Genomic DNA, 21508 nt, shown 5'->3' on the forward strand with positions numbered 1-21508 from the left:
CCACTTTCCTCGTCTTTGCTCCTGCAGCAAAAGGAGCGAGTGCTTCAGAGGCAGCAGGGAGGCTACATATTGACGGTGGAGGTCGGCAGGAGCCTGCTGCTGTCGGCCGACACGAGGGCCGAGTCCACCCTGCAGACTGAACTGATGGACACACAGGAACGGTTGCGGCACGCCCACCACTGCTTAGACCAGCAGAGGAAGGAGCTGCACGGTTTACTAAAGGTCAGTCAGAACTTAATACTCGGATAATATTATTTGTGGACCACTTTACGCTAGACTGCTTTGTGTTTATTGAAGCTGGTAAGGAGAGCAAGTTCTCAAATGTGAACTTGGACACCGTTATTGAAATTTATGCTTTTTATGCCCCAACAAAGTTTTTATGTGTCATTTTCAGTTTGATATGTTTGAGGTTTCATGTGACACTTCTTCAAACTCCCACAATCTATGCCACTTTTCCTCCCCTAAAGATAATTTAGACCTGAGATCGCTTGTTTTAGACTTCTGTGTCACATGTAACACAGTTGCCTCACAAAATACTATAATTTTACCGCTGACATTCTAACTGCCTTCACACATGCTTTGTTTGGTAACATGAAATATGCTGAGAGTGAGAGAATTTAAATGTGATCTGCAATCTGTGATTTGCTGATTACTTCTTATTTTCCCCCCTTGTGAGGGCTGATTCATGATTTTTGCCGGGTCTTGTGTCTTGTTTCCAGGGAGGATCAGAGCTGAGCGGGTTGCCATTTATTTATTTACAGTGTGATAGTTGACGTGGCCCGACTGCAGCCTTGGGCAGACCTGTAATCATTTCAGGAAGAGTCCAAACCGCAGCCTGCGTGTGTTTTCTCTTCTAATTCCTGTGTTTGTTTGGTTTTTTTTGGGGGGGGGGGGGGGGGGGGGTGGGGGTAGAACTGGGAGAGATGTGAGAAGGGAATCGACTCTTCACTGGAGAAGCTGAGAGCCTTCAAGAGGAAGCTGTCTGTGGTGCTGCCGGACCACCACGAGGAGCTTCATGCCGAGCAAATCCGATGCAAGGTGAGGAGGGTAGAAAACGCGCATACTTGCACATATTCAAATAATATTTGTGACCAGGGTCAAAATATTCCTCAGTCGGTACTGCTCTGACCTTTAACCTCATTAAATGCTGCTTCTATACATCAGGTACATGCTGACTGAGAAACCCATCTCTCTCTCTCTCTCTCTCTGACTCATGCAGTTGTGTCCTCTCTTTGCCTCTTTAATCTGGCTGCAGGGACAAACAAATAAACACACTGGCATCGTTGATGTTTTTAGTCTGTCTTTTGTCTCCTCATCTGACCTCATCTGTGTCTTTCTCAAACTGCTGAGTTTCAATTCGACACTCGCATTGCCTCTGATCTGTGCGTAAATCCACATTGTGATGACCTGCAGTAATCTCGGTCGTGCTTCATGCACGCCCAAGCATCAGCTCCTCTGGATGCTCGGGGGCGGAGACAGCTGGAATAATACGCACATGAAAGAGCGAAAGCATCTCTGTTAGCTGTGTGCTTGGCACTGGGATGGAGGGTCGAGGGCGGTACTTACTTTTGTACATTCGCGCATGTTGCGTAAGGGAGATGTTCTCAGGGTCCACAATTATTACGACACAGCAAAGCGCTCACAGTGACGGTGAAGGCGGAGCTGTGAGGTCAGGTGTCTGTTTTACTTTCTCCTGTTTGGAACCTCGTATGTAGCTCTTACTGACGACTTAATTTTTATGCTCCGAAACTCTGAATTTTGTTTCCTTGCTTTTTCTGGTGAGAAAAGGTTTACTGACCTCAACTTCGCAGACAGTGCTGTGATCTTTGTGGAATAAACGGATGACCTGATTGCAGCACTTGAGAAGCTGTGAGGAATTGGTGTCTGGGTTTGTGATTGTCCCGGATCTCGGGCTTTTAACTACTTCCTGGACTCAGCCGTCAGACGTGTAACAGTACACAGTGAAAGTGTTGAACTTGTGGAGACATTCTTTGATGTTGGCCGTGACATTCATGTTTCTGGATCCTCTCAACATTTGTTGAAGGGGAATCTTATTAACCCACTTGAGAACATTTTCAGCCCTTTTTGGAACAACTTTGCCATCACTGATCTATATGTTTCTTTTTTATTTGTGGCTGTTTTGTAACGTGGACACAGGAGTTGGAGAGCAGTGTGGAGAGCTGGACCGATGACCTCACTAATTTATTCCTGCTGCGGGACTCCCTGGGGGGTGTGGTTAGCTCGGATGACATCACGATCCTGCAGGAGCGCCTCCAGCTGCTGCAGCGTCAGTGGGACGAAGTGTGCCACCAGGTAGAGACTCGAGCCGCAATTAGCCCCTTGGTGTAAAAATAATTGCCACAATGATCAAATTTGATTGTTGCAACTTCTTAAATGTCAGGATTTATATTGTAGCTTTCTTGATTTCCTGTTTTCTTTTAAGGAAACTGGTTTCAAACTGTTTTCCATCAAGGATACAGTGTTTTAAAGTATCTTTAAATTTTTGTAAATGGGGTTTTGACAAAATCTTGTCTGTTTTTAAAAGGCTGCAAACATTTAATCACAATTTTGATTGACTTGTGAGACTAAGATGAAGCATTTCCTTGTGTATATTATGTTAAACTAAGTCAGATAAATGAATAATAAAATCATTTTTATTTATTTTTTGGAATAATTTTAAATTTTTTTACAAAGTTGAAGATCAAAGATGTTTTTAAGTTATTCATTTTTAATGACCTTTCACAGCCCAACTGCAGTTACCTTCATGTCCTGGCAGTGGGGGCATGGCCCATATGTTGGGAATCACTCTCCTACAGTACACGTTTGGATTAAAACTGGATATTCACATGTAGAAATGACTCATACTTAAGATATCACGCTAACAGCAGTTGCGGCCTTGGCTGCTGTTAATTTCCACAATGCATCCACCAACCATCCAGCAGGTGGCAGTGTTTAGCAGGTGGCATGCATGTCTATGAGGTATTACATAAGCAAAAGAGAGCTGCTTTTTTGATTTATCTGGTTCTCCAAAGTTACAGTAACCAAATTTCAATTTGTGCATCCTCATTATATGCCCCATTAATTTGGAGACGTGAAAGACGATAGTATTTATTGCTTTTGAGTTATCGTGTCAACAACCGAGAGGGGATGAATATTTATATAGCTCTTCAATTTCAGTTTTTCAATTTATTTTCATTTATATAGCACCAAATCACACACAAAAAAAGAAATTGTATTCATTGTCTCCCTGAATTTTTTATGGTGCATGCTTAGAAATATTTTTCCCTTTCTCATTTTTCATCACCATCAGTCGTTCTGAGCACTGTCTCTGTTTTTGTTTCACGTCTCTGCAGCTTTCGCTGCGCAGGCAGCAGGTGAGCGAGAAGCTGAACGAGTGGGCAGTGTTCAACGAGAAGAACAAGGAGCTGTGTGAGTGGCTGACGCAGATGGAGAGCAAAGTCTCCCAGAACGGAGACATCAGCATCGACGAGATGATCGAAAAATTGTGCAAGGTGACTTCAGCGCGTGTGCTCCAAGCGTGATGCATTTAAAACCAAATACAGGCCATAAACAGCAGCATGCGGCATCCAGGCATCTGTGTGTTTATCCGCTTGGTGTTTCGTCCTGCAGGATTACCAGGAGGAGATCAGCGTGGCCCAGGAGAACAAGCAGCAGCTGCAGGTTATGGGCGAGCGTCTGGCCCGGGCCAGCCAGGACAGCAAAGCAGCAGAGATCCAACACAAACTGAACAAGGTCAGCGAGCGCTGGCAGCACCTGCTCGACCTCATCTCTGCCAGGTGGGTGCGCCGCATTACCGTCAAGCGCCGTTTGGTTGAGCCTAAGAAAATGTAAGAAAAACTTCCTGATAAACAGGGAAAAAGGAACAAGAAGGTACGCTCAGAGTGATCAGTAAAGTAACTAAGTTACTTTTTCAAGGAGTGATCAGTAATTGGATTACTTTTTCAAAGTAACTGCAGCAACACTGGTTAAAAATACATGGATGACACAAGAACGTGAAAACAGTTATTTCCATTGTAGCCCATTTAAATATCAATTGACAAAATAGAAGTGATAATAAAAATAAAATAACAATACTGATGATGATAATAATAATAGTGTGTATATGATAACAAGAACCTTAACAAATTATAAATACATCAAAACAGTAAGTTAACATTACAACAGTATGTAATTAACAGGAAATAAAAGGGCTGAGTTCTTCTAAAAACTCAACTCATTATAAAAACATTGCACAATTTATTACCACTCTTGAAAAATAAAAAAAAAATAATAGAATTTTATTGAGCGCTTTTAAATCCAGATTGAGAGCCCTTGAGGCCAGCTTCACAACATGCTCTTGCTTTTTATAATATGCTTGTAATTTTTTTCATCTTTTTATTTTCTGTCATTGTGTAACTGTGTTTTGTATTTGCTGTTGTCTGTCTCGGCCTGGTCTCCTTTGAAAAAGAGGTTCTTAATGTCAGCGGGATTTTCCTGGTTAGATAAGGTTTCAATAAATATGGCCCCTTATGGATCACTTTATAATTTTATATGTATTTATTTTTGGCTTTCATGTTTCTTTTTCACATTGTTGATGATCATATTGAAAAAAAAGAAATGTTTTATACTGCTTAGAATTACTGTTTCATGTGGCTTGTAAGATAAAAATTTCAAGAGTTTGATTTTCTTAAAGTTTTTTTGAAACATTGAATCAATTTTTGAAGCAATTGTTGCTTGAAGAATTTCAGAACAGCTGGTTCACTTGGTCTTGTTTTGACCATCATTGTCCATGGACTATTTTAGGAGGAGGTTTAAATTCAAATCCACCTTCTAGCTCCACCTTTGACTGACAGATAAATGTGGACAAACCTTTTTGTTCTGCAGCTGATCGACAGACGTTTTCCCGCCTCCAGCACTGCCTCATAATTACACATAAATAAACTAATGCACATTTTATATTTACAAAATCCTCCATCAGACAACAAACTGCTTCAGCCAATGTTATAAAAACATGTGGATCAGTGAGATTCTGCCAAAAAATGTGACTTACTTCAGGGGGTTATGTGCTTTACACCCTCCAGGTACTGATGGGCTTGGCACTCCCTCTTGTGGAAGTGCAGATAATGACACCCAGTCAAACTGATCCCTATGAAAACAAAATTCCCAGATAGTAAAAGATATTAATTTGTTCTTGGATAACTGGATGATGGACTTTGGACATCAGTACCTGGTTCTCCAGCGGTTCCTCCAGATGAGAATCAGTGGGTGTCTGAGGAGGACGTCACAAGTTAGGACGCGCACGATATACCTTCAGTGGCTTTAGGTTGGAGCTCAGTCAGTGCAGTAAATCTGAGGCCCACAACTGAGGGAAACCACCAAGAGTCTCATAACATGTTCTGGTCAACTGGTACTGTACTACCCACAGTTATTGCAACTTGTACATTTTCAATACAATATTAAACACTATTCAATTCAGGCATTTGTTTTCCAGAAAGTATTGTTTCCAAAACAGGAAATGACATTTCATATTTTCAGTTCCTGAACATGTCATTTTGAAAACGGCGCCACCTTCAGACAAATGACATTTTTTAATCATTTTCCAAAATGTTGATTTTGTGCTGCTAGCGAGACCTTAAACCCGCCCAAAACACTTTAAACCAGTGAAATACAGGATATTATGATTGATGTCTGCTTGAACCATTTAAATGCAACTGCAAATGTTTATTTCCAACAGTTTAAAAAAATGTCATGAAGCTTTTAATATTAAAACATAAGTTTTATAGCCTTTCACCACACAAAAGGATCAAGGTTAAAGGTCAAGGTCACAGGAAGGTCAAACACTAAATTCAACAAAACAAGTTTGTAGTTTTTGAAATTTTGCCTCAAAATGTGGCATGAATATACTGAATGGCTTTGCCCATAAGCCATTGCGTGGGATTAGCAATCACCTTGATCTTCAGGGTTTACCTTGAGGTCAAAAGGTGACCTAAATTAGGCCAAATATCATATTTGAGTAAAACATTTCATGTAATACACCAAATTAAAGGGCTTGATAACAGGATCCAGAAGATATCAAATGTTTTAAGTTATGATGTAATTTGATGAAAAACCTGCAAAATTTTGATTTTTCATTTTCATATTCTCCTGCAAAACAACCAAACAAAAAAGTTTTGTTGGAACAATTTCATGCTCTGTCTGCATGTTCGACTTTCCAGCATTCAGGCTGTGCGGCACATGCCTCTGACTGTCAGGCTGCTTTTGGAAACAGCAGCACTTGTCACTCTGAGACACACACTATCACACACACACGCCTGTTTGGGCTTCTCTTTTAACACTCTTGTTCCACCCCTGCCTGCTCGTACCGCCCCCTGTCATGTGCACAGAAAAGAGAAGGTTGTGTGTCTAGACCACAACCCTTCTTGACATTTGTGTTGTGCTTGGGATTTTTGCACCCCATGGTCCTGGATTTGGGGACAGATAAAATGGCAGGATGCCCAAACGAGGATCTGCCCGTCTGCGACTGCGACATCAACAGGCAGGATGATCTTTAGATCTTCTACAGACACAGCTAATTAGTAATGTTTGTCCAACTACTTCAGAATGAGGGCAAGATTTATGCTGTATATATGGATTTATTGTGGATTATCTTTTTGTCTTTAGCAATCTGGTGCAACAAGCACTTTAAACTATCAGAGCCGGCAGTTGCAGTGCACACGGTTATGTGTCAGGGAGGACTACAGTTGGTTAGTTGTAAATTCTAGCAAAATAACGGATCTGACAGGATGTTGCACTGTGAGATTCTGAGCAGTAGGTTTACTCAACAGATTGCTGTCTGGAATACAGTATTTCAAGTAGAGTAGGCCCATTAAAGAGCCATTGTTTATTTTTAAACATCTTTTTTTTAAAGTCATAATAGTAAAGTCACATCAATAATCATTTAAAAAAAATTTGAAAAATTTATATAAATTATATGTTCTAAAAATACAATTGGGATCCACTAGTGCAATATTTCAGATCAGCATTGGTCTGACATGGGAGAAAATTACTATATCAGATATTGGTAATAATAATAATAGTAATATAATAATAATAATAATAATAAATCCCTGTACTAGTGATAGTGAATGTAAGTTAGATGCTGTGTTACTAAAGTATATCCAGACCAATGTACTTATTAACAGATTAGTTGTATCCGACTGGTATGGGCGGATACTGAAGGTTCCAGTATCTGTATTGTATCGGACATCCAAAAGTTATCATGCTATAATTATTGCAGGGTGTGTGCTTGTGTGTATGTATGTGGGGTTTTTTGCATCAGGGATTGAGTGGAGGTTGGGCTCATGGAGTGCAGTGACTGCTGTGATTTTTTCCAGAATCGGTGGTGACCCTGATTGCAGCGCTTGAGAATCATAGTGAGGTATTAGGGTGTCTGGGTTTCTGATTGTTCTGGATCAAAACTAAGACCCAGGTTTTCAATGACATCTTGACTTGTCCATCAGAAGTGCACCTGTAAATGTCAAAGTTGCAGAAACAGTCACTTATCTCTGCAGTTACGTCCACGTCTCTGGGACCTCGGCTGTTGAGATCAACAGACACCTGTGAAGTGTTTACGTGGTCATGACTTTGATGGTCAGAGGTGTTCGGTGAAGGTCCAGGTCTGCTTCCTTTCTGACTGTGTGGTTTGTAAGCCTTGGACACTAACCGTGACCTAAGGTGATGACTGCATGTCTGAAGTACTCGGTCTCCTTGGGGGATCCTTGGGTAGCGCTAAAATAACTTTGTATCAAATGAAAGGTTATTTAGGGAGACTCAGATGAGGAAAATCAGTTATATTGTGCAGGAACATCAGCTGCAACCTTTCAGCCATGTGATGCTTTTCTCTGTGCATGATCCAGTGTACACATGCCTCGTGTGTTTTTTTTAAGTACTCCTGCAGCCGGTAAAAGCAAAGGTGACGGTAATGTTTCATCTGGATGAGATGCAAATTAGATTTTGTCTTTCAGCTGGTTTATCCATTGAAGAACAGTTGACGCCTTCATTCTTATCAAAGCTTTTGGTGAGACACTATGTTGTTGCACTGCTGAACAGGGTGACAAACTGAATATTTTGGCTATTTATGTATTTGGCAATTCCTTGTAGCTGAATCACTTTAAACATGCTTCACTTTTAATTTGGGTTGCAGTCACAAGGGACTGAAAATTTCAGGCTTTTTTTTTGTTTGTTTGTTTGTTTGTTTGAGGTTCAAATTATTGCAGTAATGGTGTAACGGTAGATCCTGATGTTAATTAAAAAATGGGATGCAATTGGAACGACTAAGTTAGTTTGGGATAGGATGTGTCTTTAAAACATGGATTGCAATGAAGTGAGAGATGTACATCGTGCACCGAAAGGTAACATGAAACGTACTGAGAGCAATGAGCTGGGATTTACAGTTTGGTGTTTGTTTGTGTGTCAGGGTGAAGAAGCTGAGGGAGACTCTGCTCGCTGTGCAACAGCTGGATAAAAACATGAGCAGCCTGCGGTCGTGGTTGGCTCACATCGAGACCGAACTGTCCAGACCCATCGTCTACGACACCTGTGATGACCAGGAGATTCAGAGGAAGCTCAACCAGCAGCAGGTAGGTGTAATTGTTGGTTGATCCGCATTGAGATTGCAGTATAAACTAGAAGGGTATTCTGTAGCATGGATGCCTCTGCCAACACCCCACAGTCCTCTTTAAATTCTGCCACAAGCCCAGATCCAATATCTAGTTTACTCCAAGACTAAAAATATGTTTGTTTGTTTTTTACCTGATCTAGATTTTTAGCTGGATCAAAGTACACTTATGGGTAAGCAATCATGTGATCCTTAACAGTTGCTTTTGTTTGTGATTGCTGACTTGTGAACCTGATCATTGATATTTGATCCAGTAATGATCTTTGATCCTATAAGATCACTGATTCTCAAACCTTAGATCCTGTAATCAAGATCAATGGACTTGAGATCTGATTACAGGATGAAAGCAGTCGGGATCTAATTTCAGTGATCAGGATCAAAGGAGTCATGATCAAAGGCAGAATTTATCCCTTGATCCGGATCAAAGTACACTTATGGGTAGGCAATCGTGATCCTTAACGCTTACTTTTGTTTCTGATTGCTGACTTGTGATCATAATCATTAATGTTTGATCCAGTAATGATCTTTGATCCTGTAAGACCACTGTTTGTCAAACCTCAGATCCCGTAATCAAGATCATGATCAGTGGACTTGAGATCTGATTACAGGATGAAAGGAATGAGCAATCAGGATCTAACTTCAGTGATCAGGATCAAAGGAGTGGTGATCAAAGGCAGAATTTACCGCTTGATCTGAATCAAAGTATGAAAAACAGAACCTTGATGATAGAGGCAAGGATGACTTTGGCTGATCAGCTAACATTTCACATCCTATATAATAAACTTAAGATATGTAATAGTTCGTGGAGTAATATTTTTGGATTGGAGATGTCCCACTGTTAACTAGCGCTGCCATATTAGCCTCAATATGAGCTCCAGCACAACATATGAAATGCGATAAACACACACACACAAACACAACAGCCAGTGGAAAAGATAATGATTGAAAATGTGTCTGAGGCAGAGTTGGTGGAAACTGACACACAGGAGCACGTGAGGAAATCATGTCATGACTCATACATGCAGCTCTGCTAAAAGCGAATACTATCTTTATCCCTCCCGCTGCCAACATGTCTCACTAAATCAGGACCAGATTCTTTGACCTCACTGACCTCCTTTCATTCTAGAGCTCCAAAATCAACACACACATTTATGACAAGCTGGTCTGTCTTCATAAAGAATGTTAATGCAACACAGGGGAGGAGGCGACGGCGACAGCGACAGCGTGGTCTGAATATAGAAATAACAAAAGTAGCCACCACAAACGTGGTGATTATTCTGGATGATTTGCAGGAGCTGCAGAGGGACATAGAGAAACACAGCACGGGCGTGGCGTCCGTGCTCAACCTGTGTGAGGTCCTGCTGCACGACTGCGATGCCTGCTCCACAGAGACGGAGTGCGACTCCATCCAACAGGCCACCCGCGGCCTCGGCAGGCGCTGGAGGAACATCTGCGCCATGTCGGTGGAGAGGAGGCTCAAGTCAGTCCTTCACTGGTCGTATAGGTCGTACGACACCATTTGCAAACTCGTGAAGCCTGTCCAGAAATGAGATGATTATATTATTTTTCAGGATTGAGGAGACGTGGAGGCTGTGGCAGAAGTTTCTGGACGACTATTCCAGGTTTGAGGAGTGGCTGAAGGCCTCGGAAAGGACGGCAGCTGCGCCCAATTCCTCCGCAGTTCTGTACACCATTGCTAAAGAGGAGCTCAAGAAATTTGAGGTGCATTTAATTCTGTTTAAACAGCATCTGCAAAGTAAAAAAATAACATTTCTTTTTGTTTTTTAAATGCAACTAGGACATTGACCGGTGGGGAACCACGGCTTCTAGAACGTGTTAATTCTGGGTTTGGGGTCACATGCATACAGAAAATGTCCAGGTTTGAATCTGCTGTCTGGGATGTTAGAGCATGGACAGACTGATGAATTCTGTCAGGTCTGCCCCAACCTCACAGGCTTTTATTTTGAAATACAAGCTCTTATTGTGGAAGTGCATATTGGTCCAATCACCTTGCTGTTTTCACAACTTGAATCATGAAAAAATACATAAGTATGTCAAAGGATGAAAGTCAGCTCTTTCTGGATTTCAATTCATGCTCCGAATATACAAACACACAAAGGCCACGCCCCTTTTATTATTTGTACATGTGCATGTAAGAGAGTCACAGCACGATGTAGGAAACAGTGTCATGTTACTGAAGCTCGTCTGCACCTCTCCATTCAGCTGCTGCCGTCCGTCACTGTGCACATGTGCATTCCTTGGAGCTGGTCTAGATCCACATGCCCTGCTTTTGCCTAAACGACCAAAAAATCTGAACATGTTAAAGGATTATAGGCATCAACATAATAGTGACTCTTGTAGTTTTGAGCATGTTGTGTGCTCAGCGATTTACGAACTACTGTTTGTCACAGATACACAAAGCGTAAACCAGTTTCCAGATCTCCAGGATCATCCAAACGCACGGGTTCCAACCATTCAGAGCTTTAATCCTGTGCGTCTGTGTTTTTCTCTTGCAGGCGTTCCAGCGTCAGGTGCAGGAGTGCCTGACCCAACTGGAGCTGATCAACAAGCAGTACAGACGCCTCACCCGTGAGAACCGAACAGATTCCGCTTGCCGTCTCAGAGAAATGGTGCATGATGGGAACAGACGGTGGGACAACCTGCAGAAAAGGGTGGCTGCTATCCTTCGTAGACTCAAGGTAACCTCTAAAGTTAGCTGTCATTTTGCAGTGTACCTCAAAAATAATTTATTATATTATTATTTTAATAATAACTAGATTTAAACACAATGTAAATTTGTGGAAAATCAAGAGAGACTCCACTTTTAAGACTTTGGTGACCCCTGACCCTGCTGCTGTCTTTTTGTACAGCACTTCATCAGCCAAAGGGAGGAGTTTGAGACGGCACGAGACAGCATCCTGGTCTGGCTGACTGAGATGGATCTGCAGCACACCAACATAGAGCACTTCTCAGAGTGCGACGTTCAGGCCAAAATCAAACAGCTCCGGGTACGAGGGCCAACGCTCCACTCCACAACATCCACCGCACTCCATTTCTTTTACTGCAAACGTTTAATGAGTGGAATTATTCCTCTTCTCCTGAAGTGACTGATCATTTACTGTGCCCTTCAAAAGTATTGGGCCGCTTGATATTTCACGCATTTTAATTTGTTTATGCCATTTCAAATACAAAAAGTCAATCAGGCCTCTCAATATAAAAATTTCTAAAGATGGAAACGATTCATCTGCTGTGGCGACCCCTAACGGGAACAGCCAAAAGACAAAGAAGATCATCCTTAAACTCAAAGTCGAAGCAAATTTCTACAACTTGATATAAATTAATTAAAAATATAAAAGCCAAGATGATGATGCACAAGTAATGAGCCCCTTTAATATAATACCTGTAAATAATCAGTTTTATTGCAGATTTTCTTCAGACAAGTCAGGCGATGGATACATGTACATTTCCAAGTCACTAAATATGTCATTTATGAAGAAATACAAACAGTATGGGACTCTATGGCAAATCTGTGTGGAGTAGAGTTATCAAAAGCTGAGTGACTGTGCAAGAAGGAGAAGAGTGAGGGAAGCCAACAAAATACCCAGACAACCCAGAAGTTACAGGCTTCTGTGGCTGCGATTGAAGAAATGGTGCACAGTGCATGTTTTGCATTTTGTACCAGTTAAACAGCCTCAAAAGAATTTTTTTAATTGAGAAGCCTGATTTACTTTTTGTACTTGAAATGGGATAAACAAAATGTGTGAAATACCAGTAGTTTTGGAGCGCACTGTAAATGGATGAAACATAAATAATAATAGATGTTTTCAGGCGTTCCAGCAGGAGATCTGTCTGAATACGGGGAAGATCGAGCTGGTCTTCAGGCAGGGCGATTCCCTTATTGGGAAAAGCGAACCTCTGGATGCCGCCGTCATTGAAGAGGAGCTGGAGGAGCTGCAGAGGTACTGCCAGGAGGTGTTTGGACGAGTCGACAGATACTACAAGAAGCTCACACGTCTGCCTGTGAGTAACCACACACATAGAACAGACTCTCGACTTGCAGATTCACTGTAGATCTTTTGACGGTGATGCTTTTTTGGTGCACATCAAACTGGCTCAGTTTTGTGTTTTCCTCTGCACAGTTTGCTGATGACGAGCTGGATGGCTCGGACAAAGAACTGGACATGGAGGGAGGTCATGATCTCTCTGAGCTTCAGGCAGGAGACCAGCCCAAGATAACCAACCGTCCAGCATCAGGCACCATCACCCGCACACGGGCGGACCGCTCAGGGAGGGACACCCCGGCCAGTGTGGACTCCCTCCCCTTAGAGTGGGACCATGATTATGACCTGGAGAGCCTTGGCGGTCAGGGTCTCGGAGACCAGAGGAGCCAAGAGCAGGATGACGAGTATCTGAAGACGACAGCTACATTGCTGTCAGGTTGGTCCAACAAAGGACAACTAATTACTGACATTATACTAGAAGAGTACTCAGAGAGCGCTTTACTCTGGCAAAGTCCAATCTTCTGTGATCCTGATTTTTGTTCCTAATGACTCATCTTTGATCCTGACCTTAAATCCTGATTGCTAACATTTCATCCTGATAACTGCTCTTTGATTCCTTCCAAGGAAGTTATGCTTCTGTTTTCCAAAGACGAAATGCAACATCCGCCTTTGATCTGGACCCAGCCTTTGGTCTTTATCTTTCATCAAGAATCAGTTGGAAGGGCTGATCTTTGATCTTGATTGCTGACCTAATCAGTAATTATGCTTTCAGCATCAAAGGTGTCAGGATCAGAGAATATAGATAAAACTATTAAAAGGTAGGATCAGGGTTAAAGTAATCAAAAAGCCTGTAAGGTCATAAGCAAGAGCCATCCCTTCTTGATATTTGATCCTAATCATGATCAGAGACCATAAATGAAATATTAAAAGATAGGTTGAGGCAAGGTCTTTGATTTCTGATCTGTAATCAGGATATGAGGGGTGACCCTTTGATCCTTTTTGCTGACCTCATCAGTAACCCTGACTACAGGATCGAAGAAATCTCAATCAGAGCTATCAAAAGACAGGATCAGGATTAAAGTTATCAAAGTCGAAGCTAAAACCTGGAACGTCAGAGACGAGATGATCCCTTCTCAGCCTTTGATCTGGATCACTGAACTAATCATCAGTCAGTATCAGAGACCATAAATAAACTGTTAAAAGGAAAGATCAAGCTTAAAGTAGTCAGGAGGAAAAAAAAAATGTTGGAGTCGAAGTTAAACATTTTAATTCCAAATATTATCTCACTTAAACAGAAAGTAACATACAGCATCACAGAGCCGGATTCTTGTCACGGGGCGGGAATTAAAATCTGTAGATTGAGTGGGATATGATCACCGGTTTGTTGATAACAGCGCTAACTGGCTGAGGATCGTGACACATCCAGAACCTGTCTCTCTTCTCAGACGTAGTAATCCCAGAGAGCCCTGATGCCTATATAACGCTGACCGAGAACATGTTAAAATCATCGTCTGGTAGGAAACACCAGCCTGCGCTGCTGCTGAATGTTGCATGTTTGTACAGAATATCACAGCATGAGTGAGGAGTGCGTGCTTAAAAAGCTGCAACTAAAACTTAAATCAAACTGCGATGCATCATTTACACCGCATGTTCCATCAGGAAACGTTCCATCTGCATGCTAACTCAACATCACTCATTAAATATACTGTGTTTTTAATCATTCACTTCCAACTAATATCATTTTGTAACTTTTTAAAGTGACTTCTTTTTCATAATGAAATGTGGTTATTTTGCATTCCAGGCTAATGCATGCATAAGATGACGTGAAGCGTTTGCTTTCAGCAAAAATGTTTATGTCCAAATTTGTGGCCCTCTGTGCAGTCGAACGAGGCCATCTAGAGGCCAGTGTGGGGCAGCTGGTCCAGGCCGACGCTGACCGCTCCACCCCGGACGTCGACTCCTCGTACATGGGTTATGTGAGTCCTCCTTGTTCTCATGCACATCTGAGTGTCAGAGTGCAGAGGTGAAATATAAAATATTGTAAATAAATTAATTTTTGCTCACAATTGTATTTTATGATATTGGGATAATATGTATACGTATGTCACAGACATGAATGAGTGAAGCTCCCCCTCAACTACGGCCCTCTTAACCCCCCCCCCCCCCCCCCCCGCCCGCCGCCGCCATTTTAAGCATTTTCTTTATTTGCGCCACATGCCTGGAAAAGTCCTCACCATCTCATTTAGGTCCTTCACACTTTATTTTCAGTAAATGCTTCTGGGGAGCATTAGCATGGCTAAAAGCCTTTAGCTTCTGGGGGCTTCGCCAGACCCCTATCAGTTTTTTTTTTTTTTTTTTTTTAATGTAGATGTAAATTAATATTCAAAGTTTTCAGCTAGTTGACAGTAGGGCTGCACAATATAGCCAAATTATTGTATCTTAATATTGTAGCCAAATATTATATATCTATCGATATTTATTATACGATATGACTATGATTTCACACAAAGTGACGCACTAGTGAAAATTAAGCATTATTAAACAAAAGAGTAATAATACCACACTCATTTTGCACTCATCATAAGGTTAGAATACAGTGCCCTCCAAAAGTATTGGAACACTTATTTCACACATTTTAATTTGTTTATGTGAGTTCAAATACAAGAAATGCTAAAAAATAAAATTTTCTTAAATTGTCTTCCTTAAACTCAAACTAAAAGCAAATCTCTATAACTTGATATAAATCAATTAAAAATATAAAAGCCAAGATGATGGGTTACATAAGTAATGCTACGCTTTGTAAATAATAATCCGTTTTATTGCTAGTTTTCTTCAAACAAGTCAGGAGATGGATACATGAACATTTCCAAGTCACTAAATATGTTTTGGACTTTATATACATCAGTTATGAAGCAATACAAAATTTTCTTTCACTAAAACCTCAAATCTATGCTTGCACGTCAGAAGTACTTTCTGGCAAATTGTAGCTGAACTTTCACGTCTTATTTTTAAGAAAATCGTCCTCTATACCACTTTTTCAGGAAGCTGTATTTTATATTTTTAACCTATTTATATGAAGTTGTTGAGATTTGCTTTTAGTTTGAGTATAAGGAAGATAATTTTAGATTTTTTTTTTTTGAATTTTAAATGGCATAAACAAATTAAAGTTGTGAAATACCAAGTGTTCCAGTATTTTTGAGAGCAACTGAGAAACACTCAGGGGTATGTGTATTTTTTTTTTTTTTTTTTTTAAGTGAAATGCATCTTCCTGGTGTCACTCAGAGAGCAAAATTAAGAGGTTATGTAAAAAAGAAACACACACACACCTATATACACTCAACAAAAATATAAACGCAACACTTTTGGTTTTGCTCCCATTTTGTATGAGATGAACTCAAAGATCTAAAACTTTTTCCACATACACAATATCACCATTTCCCTCAAATATTGTTCACAAACCAGTCTAAATCTGTGATAGTGAGCACTTCTCCTTTGCTGAGATAATCCATCCCACCTCACAGGTGTGCCATATCAAGATGCTGATTAGACACCATGATTAGTGCACAGGTGTGCCTTAGACTGCCCACAATAAAAGGCCACTCTGAAAGGTGCAGTTTTGTTTTATTGGGGGGGGGGGGGGATACCAGTCAGTATCTGGTGTGACCACCATTTGCTTCATGCAGTGCAACACATCTTCGCATAGAGTTGATCAGGTTGTCAATTGTGGCCTGTGGAATGTTGGTCCACTCCTCTTCAATGGCTGTGCAAAGTTGCTGGATATTGGCAGGAACTGGTACACGCTGTCATATACGCCGGTCCAGAGCATCCCAAACATGCTCAGTGGGTGACATGTCCGGTGAGTATGCCGGCCATGCAAGAACTGGGACATTTTCAGCTTCCAAGAATTGTGTACAGATCCTTGCAACATGGGGCCGTGCATTATCCTGCTGCAACATGAGGTGATGTTCTTGGATGTATGGCACAACAATGGGCCTCAGGATCTCGTCACGGTATCTCTGTGCATTCAAAATGCCATCAATAAAATGCACCTGTGTTCTTCGTCCATAACAGACACCTGCCCATACCATAACCCCACCGCCACCATGGGCCACTCGATCCACAACATTGACATCAGAAAACCGCTCACCCACACAATGCCACACACGCTGTCTGCCATCTGCCCTGAACAGTGTGAACCGGGATTCATCCGTGAAGAGAACACCTCTCCAACGTGCCAAACGCCAGTGAATGTGAGCATTTGCCCACTCAAGTCGGTTACGACGACGAACTGGAGTCAGGTCGAGACCCCGATGAGGACGACAAGCATGCAGATGAGCTTCCCTGAGACGGTTTCTGACAGTTTGTGCAGAAGTTCTTTGGTTATGCAAACCGATTGTTTCAGCAGCTGTCCGAGTGACTGGTCTCAGATGATCTTGGAGGTGAACATGCTGGATGTGGAGGTCCTGGGCTGGTGTGGTTACATGTGGTCTGCAGTTGTGAGGCTGGTTGGATGTACTGCCAAATTCTCTGAAACGCCTTTGGAGATGTCTTATGATAGAGAAATGAACATTCAATACACAAGCAACAGCTCTGGTTGACATTCCTGCTGTCAGCATGCCAATTACACGCTCCCTCAAATCTTGCGACATCTGTGGCATTGGGCTGTGTGATAAAACTGCACCTTTCAGAGTGGCCTTTTATTGTGGGCAGTCTAAGGCACACCTGTGCATTAATCATGGTGTCTAATCAGCATCTTGATATGGCACACCTGTGAGGTGGGATGGATTATCTCAGCAAAGGAGAAGTGCTCACTATCACAGATTTAGACTGGTTTGTGAACAATATTTGAGGGAAATGGTGATATTGTGTATGTGGAAAAAGTTTTAGATCTTTGAGTTCATCTCATACAAAATGGGAGCAAAATCAAACGTGTTGCGTTTATATTGCTGTTGAGTGTACAAAAAACCCCCACATCTTTATTTATATATATATATATATATATATATGTGTGTGTGTGTGTGTGTATGTAGGTTTATATGATTCCACAAAGAAAACAAGAGGATAATAAATATTATATTGCCATTTGTTTCATTTTCATTAATAAACTGAGTATCTTGATGAACCACGTGATAATTTACCTAAAATAATTCCAATTTTAGTTTTAAATGATCATAAACTGAAATCCAAAACATTTTAATTTTGTAGCATCTTTGCTTAAAGATTTTTTTTAAATCTCATACCTACTTTTTTCATGTTGATTAAAATTCACCAGCATCTAATTGCTTTAATGTAATGATGAGGATTCTTAATTTGGTTTTATTTACAGACAAATTTAACAGGGCACGTCTCATCTTTTTCCAAAGCCTCAGAATGAATTATTTCCATTCATATGTTGCTTTATTATTATACTGGAAATCACTTTTGGTGATTCATTTACTTCTCTTGCAGTCAATCTCTGTGTCTGCTGTAGTTTTATTCTGGACTCTAAGTGCATGTAAACAATGTGTGCAGATGCGTCTGATGGGGGAGTGTCGGGGGAGTATAGACGCCGTGAGAAGAGCGGAGGGAGAACTGACTGAAGAGGAAGAAGACACACCGGGACTCAACAACACCTCTGGCGCAGACACCCAGAGTGCAGGTAGGCCCCCCCCCCCCACACACACACACCTCCACCTGTACGTGTGACTGCTGCTGAAGGGTTCTGTTTCCCCTCCAGGCGTGATTGAGCGCTGGGAGCTGATCCAGGCTCAGTCCCTGAGTGAGAACAGACATAAGCAGAACCTGCAGCAGTGGCAGCAGCTGATCTCAGACCTGCAAACTCTGAGAACCTGGCTGGGTGAGTGTGAGGCCAAACTGAACCAGCACAGAGGACTCGGCCTCAGCACGGACATACGCACAATCCAGCAGAGAATCCGGAAGCTGAAGGTTTGTGTTGCACTGTGACATCATTGACCTACTTTATGAGCAGGATGCCCTACAAACGGAGACACGGTACAACGTTATCTTTCTTTTCTTGCGCCTTCAGGACCTACAGAAAGGAATGGACGCCCACAAGTCGGCGGTCCTGTCCATCAACCTGAGCAGTGCCGATTTCCTCCAGTCTGACTCCAACTCTGAGGAGGCGTGGGAGCTGAGGGACAGGCTGAAAGAAATGAACGCCCACTGGGACTGGCTCAGCGCCTCAATTGAGGAGTGGAGGGAGGAGCTCCAACGAGCGCTGATGCAGTGCCAGGTTTGAAAAGCGCTCCACGTCAGTCAAATAACAACAGCGTCTCTGTGTCAGTGGGCCGTACAATTGAAAGACAAACAACTAAATTGTCTTTATAGAACACAGGGGATCACTTTTGACAAGACATTTCTGCAAATAAATAAGTAAAGCCCTAAAAAATTAATATAAAAAAAAAAAATGTGTCCACAAGGTATGGTTAGATTAGATAGAACTTTATTGATCCCTTGGGAAGACTCCCTCAGGGAAATTGAGATTCCAGCAGCATTGTATAGCAGCACACAGAGTAAGAAGCACACAGAGTATCAAAAGTGAAAGTAAAAAAAAAAAAACAAACACACACAATTTGTAAATATAAATACCAGACATACTGATTGTGACTGGTTTCCTGGCTACTACTGTTCCTCTCCTTCCTGTTACTCCTCCTCCCCCTGAGTGAAGGGTTATACAGTCTGATGGCCTGAGGGACAAAGGAGTTTTTCAGTCTGTTGATTCTGCACTTGGGTTGCTGATGCTGCATTCAATGGGAACTGGGAACTCCAACAAAGATGAGAAAAAAAAAAAATGCCACCAAAAGTTGGAATGCCGACTCAGTAATTTGGGAAACGTTTCTCAACTCCAACTTCTGCATTTGATGTTATTACCCAAAAACATTATCTAGCACACCTTTCGATCAAATGGCACATTAACATACCTCTTGTGCCTTTTTTGCTCTGCTGTTTCTTTGACGAACTTTTGTTGTTCATACTAATGAAACACAACAAACCTGGTAGCAGCTGTGGCGTTTCCTTCTGCCCACTTTGTGTATCGAACACGGTGAGGTTAAAAACACAATTTTTCCACTTCCAAGGTTCAATAAATGCATCAAGTAGTAGGAGCACTTGGTATTGGCCGTTACTGTGGTAACACTTCACTTTGTTAGCATTACCATTTGAGCCTATTCCAAGGTTTTAGAAAACATAAAAAAGCCCACATCTGTACCCTGTAAAATGACAGTACGTGAATGAATCTGCCTCCAGTTTAACATGATAACTAAAAAACGATAAACACGATCACCTTGTGTTTTTACCAAAATGAAAGCAAGGTTGTTTTGCTTATGTAAAACACCTACAACGAGGTGTTTTACAGGTGTCAACCTACAACCTGCTCCCTGACAAACACTGATTCCTGCAGGTGGGATGATGGAAATTAGGAGCAGTTGAGTTGAATTTACATATCGCTTGTCTGCCACCTGCTGGACATGTGTGGGATGGTTGCAGGGAATAATCTCACTTTGTCAGGTAGCTTTTATTTTCCCAACTTCTGTCTGGTTGTCACCCAGGTTACTGATCAAATCAAATCAATTTTATTTATATAGCGCCAAATCACAACAAACAGTTGCCCCAAGGCGCTTTATATTGTAAGGCAAAGCCATACAATAATTACAGAAAACCCCCAACGGTCAAAATGACCCCCTGTGAGCAACACTTGGCGACAGTGGGAAGGAAAAACTCCCTTTTAACAGGAAGAAACCTCCAGCAGAACCAGGCTCAGGGAGGGGCAGTCTTCTGCTGGGACTGGTTGGGGCTGAGGGAGAGAACCAGGAAAAAGACATGCTGTGGAGGGGAGCAGAGATCAATCACTAATGATTAAATGCAGAGTGGTGCATACAGAGCAAAAAGAGAAAGAAACACTCAGTGCATCATGGGAACCCCCCAGCAGTCTACGTCTATAGCAGCATAACTAAGGGATGGTTCAGGGTCACCTGATCCAGCCCTAACTATAAGCTTTAGCAAAAAGGAAAGTTTTAAGCCTAATCTTAAAAGTAGAGAGGGTGTCTGTCTCCCTGATCCGAATTGGGAGCTGGTTCCACAGGAGAGGAGCCTGAAAGCTGAAGGCTCTGCCTCCTATTCTACTCTTACAAACCCTAGGAACTACAAGTAAGCCTGCAGTCTGAGAGCAAAGCGCTCTATTGGGGTGATATGGTACTATGAGGTCCCTAAGATAAGATGGGACCTGATTATTCAAAACCTTATAAGTAAGAAGAAAAATTTTAAATTCTATTCTAGAATTAACAGGAAGCCAACGAAGAGAGGCCAATAGGGGTGAGAGATGCTCTCTCCTTCTAGTCCCTGTTAGTACTCTAGCTGCAGCATTTTGAATTAACTGAAGGCTTTTCAGGGAACTTTTAGGACAACCTGATAATAATGAATTACAATAGTCCAGCCTAGAGGAAATAAATGCATGAATTAGTTTTTCAGCATCACTCTGAGACAAGACCTTTCTAATTTTAAAGATATTGCGCAAATGCAAAAAAGCAGTCCTACATATTTGTTTAATATGAGCACTGAATGACATGTCCTGATCAGAAATGACTCCAAGATTTCTCACAGTATTACTAGAGGTCATGGTAATGCCATCCAGAGTAAGGATCTGGTTAGACACCATGCTTCTAAGATTTGTGGGGCCAAGTACAATAACTTCAGTTTTATCTGAGTTTAAAAGCAGGAAATTAGAGGTCATCCATGTCTTTATGTCTGTAAGACAATCCTGCAGTTTAGCTAATTGGTGTGTGTCCTCTGGCTTCATGGATAGATAAAGCTGGGTATCATCTGCGTAACAATGAAAATTTAAGCAATGCTGTCT

The 21508-nt window shown here is 41.6% G+C and overlaps 1 protein-coding gene across 1 annotated transcript in view; it reads left to right on the plus strand.

Moving 5' to 3' along the window:
• The window catches only part of syne1a (spectrin repeat containing, nuclear envelope 1a), a 218844-nt gene that overhangs the window by 192183 nt on the left and 5153 nt on the right, over window positions 1–21508 (plus strand). The window contains 17 exon segments of the mRNA XM_034162578.1: window positions 28–222; window positions 913–1038; window positions 2158–2313; window positions 3354–3512; window positions 3631–3797; window positions 8456–8618; window positions 9949–10136; window positions 10228–10378; window positions 11173–11355; window positions 11527–11664; window positions 12485–12676; window positions 12796–13093; window positions 14103–14171; window positions 14539–14633; window positions 18169–18295; window positions 18374–18582; window positions 18683–18889. Of these exon segments, the coding sequence (XP_034018469.1) occupies window positions 28–222; window positions 913–1038; window positions 2158–2313; window positions 3354–3512; window positions 3631–3797; window positions 8456–8618; window positions 9949–10136; window positions 10228–10378; window positions 11173–11355; window positions 11527–11664; window positions 12485–12676; window positions 12796–13093; window positions 14103–14171; window positions 14539–14633; window positions 18169–18295; window positions 18374–18582; window positions 18683–18889 (2823 nt within the window).

The sequence above is a fragment of the Thalassophryne amazonica genome, chromosome 21 (genome assembly GCF_902500255.1).
Source record: "Thalassophryne amazonica chromosome 21, fThaAma1.1, whole genome shotgun sequence".
NCBI classification, from domain to species: Eukaryota; Metazoa; Chordata; class Actinopteri; order Batrachoidiformes; family Batrachoididae; genus Thalassophryne; species Thalassophryne amazonica.